The sequence below is a fragment of the Lytechinus pictus genome, chromosome 17, assembly GCF_037042905.1.
Source record: "Lytechinus pictus isolate F3 Inbred chromosome 17, Lp3.0, whole genome shotgun sequence".
Classification (NCBI taxonomy): domain Eukaryota; kingdom Metazoa; phylum Echinodermata; class Echinoidea; order Temnopleuroida; family Toxopneustidae; genus Lytechinus; species Lytechinus pictus.
This window is the reverse complement of record NC_087261.1, coordinates 30,143,628-30,152,981: the sequence shown is the minus strand read 5'-3', so window position 1 is coordinate 30,152,981 and position 9,354 is coordinate 30,143,628. Positions and strand designations below refer to the sequence as shown.

At 33.0% G+C, this 9,354-nt stretch overlaps 1 protein-coding gene across 7 annotated transcripts in view; it reads right to left on the bottom strand.

The window, feature by feature from the left end:
* Positions 1-1,069: 1,069 nt before the first annotated feature.
* Positions 1,070-9,354, bottom strand: part of LOC135157275 (otoferlin-like) — a 105,366-nt gene continuing 97,081 nt past the window's right edge. For all 7 annotated transcript variants that reach the window (XM_064112325.1, XM_064112327.1, XM_064112329.1 and 4 more), the window contains one exon: positions 1,070-4,825. In XM_064112325.1, coding sequence (XP_063968395.1) covers positions 4,645-4,825 — 181 coding nt within the window. In that variant the 3' untranslated portion in view covers positions 1,070-4,644. The remainder of the gene's footprint in view (positions 4,826-9,354) is intronic.

The window sequence follows — 9,354 nt, the reverse complement described above, 5'->3', positions numbered from 1 at the left end:
TACATTGGCGGTGCATGGGTCAGTACAGGATTATCAAAAAGAATAAAATAAAATCAATGAGGATAATGAGTGTAATGCAAGGTGTACTGCATGTCAAATGTAACAATGACCATTACCAAAAACACTTTCTACAACTATATAAATCCAGTGATAGGCCTATTTTGGGCCACATTTCTATCACACTAGAATATTTGAATATAATGAGGTAAAGCTAATATCTCAATTACAAATCAGTAAAATGTGATTTTTTAAAAGTTTCTTCAAGAGGGTGGAGGAGACAGTATACTTCATCAAAGTTATACATACATAACTCAGTCATTAAGTATTACACATTTGCATGGGCGGAAATCCCAGGGGGGACAGGGGGACGTGTCCCCCCTACCCAAAATAGTAGGGGGGGGGGACACAATATCAAATGTCCCCCCTACTATTTCTTTTATGATGGAAAGAAAGAAATTGAAATAAAACATGTATTTTGGACGAGACATTGGGTGATAGCCTTTTTTATTTGCTTGTCAAATTTTCCAGCCCCTGGTCACCCTTACCTTTGGAGAAAGATTTCCGCCAATAATCAAAGTACGATCAAACTTTAGAAAGACAAGAAATATATTAGCTCCCTCGTAATTTCATCTAGTCTGAATGGAGAGAATAAGGGATTAAGTTTACTGACAAAATACTGACACACAGCAAGATTGAAACTACAATTAACTACAAATAAACAAATGTGTATTGGAACAAGTCAAGCACAAATCCAAACTTGGACGTTAGACAAACCAAAGTACACAGTCCTATTCAGCCTAGAAAGTTTGAGAATTCAGCCCATTTCAGGTTTTTAGAGATACCATAACAATGGGTTTTTGGCTACAAACTGACATTAGTATACACAACAACTTTCAAACAGTGCAGTGGGTGCTAGGAATGAGGGGGGGGGGGGGTATCATGTGAATATATTCCTGGGGTTTGGTAGAATCTAGAAAGGTTTCTGGTTCCTCATAACTTCAATTTTGAGGATATCTTTTGAAAAAAAGTGCATGTATATCATTTTTATATCCTTATTTTCATATTTTTTCATTTGTATAATTATAACATTTCCATTAATGGTTTGTATAAAATACTTCTATGAGCATTTCTATGATAAGCCAATACAGTACTACATTAATCAAGTTATTCACTATTTTGTTCTAATTCATTGCACTTTATCATAAATTTTAAGTATTATTGTAAATCAATTCATAAAATCATATATAATAGCTTGAGCCTCGATGAATGACATATTAATTTTTTTTATGTTAATGCCCTTTATCACTTTATAAGTAAAAGTAAAAGACATCAGTCTGTAATAATTTTTTTCTTTCCTGTAATACATATATGTACGCATATAAGAATAAGTCTACTATACTTTCTTCATTTCCAAGGGGGATCCACACTTTACAAGCTTTGCTTTTTAGTGGATCTCCCTCATTTCCAAAATGCTCTATATTATACTGTTTTTCTGTTTTTTTTTACGAAGTAAGAATGCCCTTCTGTAAAATTGTACTTGATTTGTATTACTTTATATTACTTTGTATTATGTTTTGAATGGAAATGAAATAAAAGAATTGAATTGAATTGAAAAAAAATTCTAATATATTCTTTCAATTCCTGTTTGATCATACACAGGTCTACTTTATGATTTCATCTTAAAGAATATCAATGAAACCTATACCTTGTCATTTCTTCGAAAGAAAATAAATTGAAATAAGGATTTTATATTAAAAAGCTATTGGCACTATCCCCCTTTATTACACTTCCTTTTTTTTTTTTTACACAAATCTCAAATTGGCACCATGCTATCACATGTACTTCAAAATCAGTGTGCTATGCTCCAAGTATCTTCTTAACTGTGTAGCCTGGGGAGGCATAGATGAAGAGACCGATGAAGATGACAAGGAGTGAGATGAGTGCCAATTTGAGGAGGGTCCACTTGAGTCGCTGACAGACGACATAACGGAGTGATTTCCATGGGTTCAGGAACCAGATAAAGGAGGTATCGGGCCGGCTAGAGTGAGGGGTGTGGGAAGGATTAGGAGAGGGGTGCATAGAGATTAGTTAGTGGTGCAAAAACCATGAAAAATCAGTGCAATTAGGAAAAAAGTCACCATCGATTACTAGTAAGTCCTGCATTCTGGCAGCGATTTGAATAATGCAAAAAATATCTTACTCTGATATTTCAGGTGACTTACTCTCTAAATTTCGAGGATTTAAAAGAAATCCAGATTGGCTGTGAAAAGTGACCAGGGTCCCGTAACACAAAGATTAGCGATTGATTGTATGCTGATTTTCACAATTAATTGTACACTGTAGTCAATGCAATCAATCGCAAAATAATGTTCCACGATCATTGCTAACCTTTGTGATACGGGTCCCTGCTCAATGTCATATTTAAATCTAAACCTTGTGAATTTAAATATAAAGTTATACAATTTTAATTTAATTCCTTTAAGATGTAAAAGTTAATCCTTAAGATTAAAATAATTCCAATATTCGACTGGTCAGTATGCACTGCCAATCTGGATTTTAAATCCTTGAAATTAGAGTGTAACATATATGGCTTCTTCATAAAATTGGATACAGATTTTGGTTCAGAAAAAAAAGGAACGATTATGATATGGTTAGGTTTGACGTTAGGCTCTTTGTTGCAAAGTGTGCATTTTCAATAAGACAGTTATCATGAAATCAAAATTCATGTATGCAATAAAGTATATAAAAACCTGTGAAAAATCCTATTCAATGTAAGTTTGCAAATACAATATTTAGGAATATAACTTCAATCCTATTAATAATTTTCTCTGCAAAATAAATAAGATGTTTGATGAAATATGAGGTTTCGTCTCAGTCCTTACTCAACTCTTTTAGACACAACGGTCCCCGTATTTGGAACAATTTACCTAATAATTTTATGTCATGCACTACATTGTCATCTTTTAAGGTCTTATTGAAGAGACAGCTCGTCTCTTCCTATTCCTTGTAACTCTATTTTAAGTACCTATGTATCATGCGTGTCATGGTGTGTGTGTGTGTGTGTGATGGTGTGTGTGTGTTTGTATTATATCGTAACATGTGTTGCTTTTCCCTGTTTTGGGGGACTATGACTCACAAGTTTTTTAAACTTTCATATTAGTCTCCAATTTCATTCATTAGATTAAATCTCGATTGTTGCATGTTACTTTGTATATATTTTATGATTTTATGATTGAAATAAAATTGAAATTGAATTGAATTGAATTGAATGATGTTCTATTTTCTTACACAATCTCAGCCATTGTATAGAATGAATTTCATCAAGTCACTTTTCATTTTTACCCCCGGAACCTAGATTATTCAGATATTAAATCCAAACATTCTTATAATTTCATCTACCAGCATACAGAATCATTAAGTTTAAAAGAAATACAATCCTATGGCAATGTTATTACAATCCTAGGAAACAACCAAACATTGTTTTGATATTAATGTAAATGAATTAGCACCAGGATAGGGGGCATTCCATTGAGCTGTTACACAACATTTTACACAAAACTGGTTATAATGACATGATCATGTGCAATATTGATTGGTTAAGCTCAGATTTTCCAAACTCATTTGAGAAGTGTATACAAGTACAACTGTAATTAACGTTATGCTTCACTTAATTCCATGTGAATATAGGCAAGCTCAATAGAGCCAACCGGTCCAGTACACACCAAAGCGCACTTTCAACATGATGATAATGAAGTTGTCCCTTAACAATGGAATGGATAACTTACAAGTTCAAGTATCAAAGTTAATATCAGACCAGGGGGGCATTTCATGAAAGGACTTGTCGGACGTTTTATCCGACAAGTCCCATTTTATCCGACAGTTACCATAGGAACAGTGCCTCTCAGCCAATCAAAATCATGGAAAGATGTCAGATCTGACAACTTGTCAGATGAAAATATTGATGAAACGCTCCCCTGTATACTTATACCTCGGTCACATTTGCTCTATGGCGGCCGTACGGCAAGTCGAAAACAGCCGTTTTAACATTTTTTGTACCAGATAGGTGGATTGAATAAAAATGAATAAAACGGCTGTATTCAACTCACTGTAGAGCAAATGTGACCGAGGTATTAGCACAGTAATTTACTTGAAAAATGTTTGAGGACTTCCACATAGCACCATGTAGATACATTGATAACATAGTAGACAAATGATACTGCTTAGTATATAGTAATGCCCCATCAGAAAAAAATATGAATCTAGGAAACTAGGAATGGTGAAAATTAATCAGAAAGAGCAAGATTTTATGCCTTGCAGAGATACCATCAAAGATCCAAAGCACATGAACAACATGATAATAATACACCCATGCAAAAATTTGTTTTGAACATAAATTATCAATGCATATTAAAAACTATAGAGATAATTTCAGAGGAATAAACATCGATCCTCATGATTATCTAATTGGCAACAAAAGAAAGCTACAATAGCCGGCTATGCTCCAAAATGATGTATCCTTGCAATAATGGAGAGACTTGTAAGAAGTAGACGACGGTGATAAGATATTTGATGAATAGCAACTCAAGACTTGACTTGATGACATTGATCATTAAATTGGCAACTGAAGAGGGCAATAATGGCCCACTAAGCTCCAAGAATCTTTTTGACCATATATCCCGGTGAGGCGTATATAAAGAGACCAACGAGAAGAAGGAGAAGGGATATGACGAGGAGTTTGATGCAGAGCCACTTGAGGCGGTTACAGATCATGAACTTGATGGCTCGCCAAGGACTCATGAACCAAATGAACGATGTATCAGGACGACTAAGGATTGGAATTAAGTATTATAGGAGTAAAGAGAGGTACAAATGTCCAAAATAAGAAGGGGGGGATCACAGTTATGGAAATCAAATCATAAGGGAAGTGGGGAAACAAAAAACAAAATATGTGATACAGAGTAAACGGCAGGATAAAATGATTCCAGGTAGGGGGGAAATTGGCCAACAGGCACGGTGAGCCACAATGCAACAATGGACAGGGGAGGGGATGGCCCAAAATACCACCCATAACAAATGAAATAAATTGATAGGAAGGGGTGGTGTAACAAGGGGCAAAAATAGCATAGCAATGATACCATGATTCATGAAAAAGTCCACAGTAGGAAAGTCAGCAAAACAGGTGAATACGGATGGTCCATAGTAAAGTGAAGAATATGAATTTGAAAAAGAGAAAAGGATGAGACAAAAAATCGGCAGAACAGTTATGGAAATAAGAAGATAAAATAACCAGCACATCCCAGACAAAGGAGAGGGGGAGGGGGGTGAATATGGGTGAACAATATTGGTTAACAGAATTGACCAACGTGAATATAAAAGAAACAATGGCATGATATTGGGTTTAATTTCATATAAGCAAATAACATTATAGCATTGATTGTCATATCACAAACAACAAGAATGAAATGGGAGAAAAAGCAAGAAAAAACAAACAAAATCATTGGCAAAAAGAAAAGTCGATCAACCAATAAATATATCCGCACAGTACCAAATACCAACAAACAGTATAAATATATCCGCACAATACCAAATACCAAAAACAGTAGAAATACATCCGCGCAATACCAAATACCAACAAACCGTAGAAATATATCCGCACAATACCAAATACCAACAAGCAGTGGAGGATTTGATTAATATCAGAAAATAGATAGGGAATAGGGGAATTTCAGGAGAGAAAAAAATGGAGATAAAAAGTTAGACATATCTTCAAATAGAAAGTAAATGAATGCTAAACTTACTTTCAAGAGCATAACCATACAAAAATAAGGATGCAAAAAAAAATCTTCATGAGCGTTCGAAGTAAAAAAAGTAAGAGTAACAATATTCCAATCTAAATTATTCATTCAAATAATGTATATTTAATGAACACAAAGTATCAGTTCTGGGTGATCATATTTAGGATCTACATGTATATTCAAAACCACCATAAAACAACAACAATAAGACAATAACATACACAAACACACATACTCAAATTTGAATTTCATTCAAAATCCACATTTCATAGTTAAAACAGCAAAGCTCACAAATATAACTCCTTAATTTTTAAGTTATCTTCAGGTGCAAAAAGAAAATCAGAGAAAATCACAACTAAAAATAGAAATTCAATTAAATTTGGAGAAAGTTTAATTAAAAATCAGACACTATATAGATTTGAAAGTGAAATTCCACTCAGAACTCAAGATTAATTGTTGAATAAGTGAATGATAACACATTTACAAACAAGTAGTTTAGTCACAGACATTAACTTTAATCTAGGAAATGACATTAAAGGAAACATGGACTTGTTTACAACATACAAGAATCACCTTGGTTCCAATATCACCTTAGCACATTCTTTGCTCATCACATCTACTAATGTCCTTATGCAATTAATGAATGCATGAACTAAGGGCATTCTTGCACCAATGCAATGATATCAGATATTGAATATCAAATTACATAAACTCTGCAGACAGAAGGCACTTAAATAGTAATTGGAAGATAGTCAAACAACAACAATTTATACTATTTTATATACAATGTTTCATGTGGGTTCATGATTTGAATATCATTAAGGAAAGAATGTACACTTTCAGATAACCCAATAAGCACAAATGTATGCAACAATACTCCATACTCCTTTCTTTGTGATTCATATAATCCCATTAATTTCTGACCCCTGTATGACCAAAAAGATTGATGGTGCATTATAGTACACATTGTTATCATTTATTTAATGTGCTTTTAACCGGTTGTAAAAAACGGTCATTGAATCAAAGAAACATTTTTTTATTACCCCCCAACATTCTCTTCAAATATGAATATCAGATGATGTTTGAAGGTTTGCTTCGTGGTATGAGTAATCCCAGAAGAGGTTTACAGGTCAAGTGTAAAGTCCTGGAAGTTGATAAAAATGGAGAGGCGAGAAAGTGGAGATTTAAAGTAGAGTATTCTTTTCAAAATGAGTGTAGTTCTCAAAAGGACTGTAAACCAGAAAAAGTGGAAAGCTGAGAAGTAGACAGGCTTGAGTATCAGGCTTGAGAGAAGACTGGCTTGAGTCAGCAAATGGAGTAGTATCAGGAGTCTTCTTATCTCAGTCCCTCCAGGACTTAACACATGGTGTACTGTAAACCTCTCCCGAGAAATTATATGAATACATTTTACATATTATTAAGCAATTACGATAAGTAGAAAATACTTTGGCCAAATTTTGTTGCATACCCAATCCATTTCTCTTGTATGTAGTGTTTATGTCTCATTCAGAAAAAGGCTAGAGTTAATATGACTCAAATTAATACAAAATGATTTAGTTGCCATTTCATAACAACAAAAATTCTATAATAAACATAATGGAATAAATATATCTTATAAACATATAATACAATATTATCTAATAGAGTTGAGTGATTTCATATAATTTTAAGAAGAAACATTTCATTAAATATATATCATTATATATATAAATCTCATCAAACAATATCTCTTTAATAAAGTAGTATACTCCTCATTCTCACTATAATATATATTTCAACAGACCTAAATATACTGAATAAATAAGGATATCAATTCAATATTTACTTTGTTACATCATTATTCTTCATGATAAACTGATTTTGGTATGAATTTATATTTACAAAAATGTAGAAATTTGTGAAATGGAAGAAAATAAATGTTTCTTTGAATTACATTGACAATGTTGACAGTTCTTCCTGATTAGCAAGGATACAAATATACAATAAATTGGATATAAAATATTGCTATTGTTTGTCGAGAATTTAGGTATAAGTAATGCTGAAGTAATAAGATGGTAATATAATTATTACCAAAAAAATACTGAGTTGCAAGTCCACAAATGTATAAGTAATACAAGTTGGTTTACAGGCAAGACGATACTACATATTGCACTATGACTACGTTGGCAATTATTTCACAATATAATGAATTCTTACTATTTAATATCAGTAACTACAAGCAGTTTGTTTTATTTTCATATGTGTAATCAATACAAAAGCTCTTGAAGTGGTAGGAACATATAACTTCCAACAAGTAAACGCAATAAAAAAAAAGAAGATCAAATAAGTAATTCAGCCCACTGTATTCACATAATGTAGATCCCACATCATCACTCTGATCTTAATACTTGACTTCTGCACACAAGAGCTCACTGGCCTACTGATTTATCTTAATGTTACTTATATTTATAAACAAAGGTTACATCTGGCATTATGAAAACATTACGATGTCTTGCCAAACACAGCAACATTTAATGCATGAAGGCTTCACATAATTGCACTCAACTTATTGAAACATTCTAATGGAATAATTCAAACAAGCAGAAAAGGAAATAGATGACAATAACTAATAGAAAACAAGTTACACTAGGCAAACTCATGGAATTATTTGATGTATTCATTGTAGGTCTGAACCTAATTTGTGAGCATTCCAACTTTTAAATTCAGAGGGGACCTTAAGCCGTCGGTCCTCTGGTTGCTTGCTTACAAGCATTCATGCTTTCTTAGCAATCAGGTAAAAAACATCACCACCAATCACCTAAATTCCATAACTAGAAAACACGGAAAAATAATTTTAGGAAGGTATACCACAGGACATCAGATGTACACATTTCATTATAATGCCCAAGTGTGGATAAAGACAATGTTATGGAATCTTATAAGAACATTAGAGAATATTTGAAATACTTATACAGAACTCAAATTTAACAGAATAACAAATAATCACTTCAAAACATATACAAAAGGATCAAGGAATTCAAAGTAGAATAAATATTTTAAGATACCAATTGCAGTGTTAAGTATATGAAGATGAATTGCAAAACTAAATGAAAGGATTATTGAACCTTGGGATAAAAGACAAATGGAATCAACAATAATATACAAGGGACATACATGACACATGTTTTACATGATATACGTGATTAAAGTGAAAATGACAACTACAGAAGTTAGAATTAGTATCGGAGAGGTACAATGTACAAAGTAAGACAACTTGTCAAAAGTCTGCACTTCATCCTTTAGCAGAAAATCCACTATGAGGGCACTTAGAATTTTTTGTTGCAGCTTTTTCTGCATTCCCCATTACTTTTTCTATAATAAAATGTGACAAGTGATAGTGAAAAGTTGTTTGTGGGATTTAACTCTGACTTTTAACAAGGTGTCTAAGTGGATTATATCACAAAAACGAAATGTATCAAGCAAGGCAAATTATAGATGAAATGGAAGCATGGATGGTGACGGGGGAAGAGAGGGGTGGGTGTTCTGTACTCCCTTCAAAATCTTGATTTTTTTTAGAGCA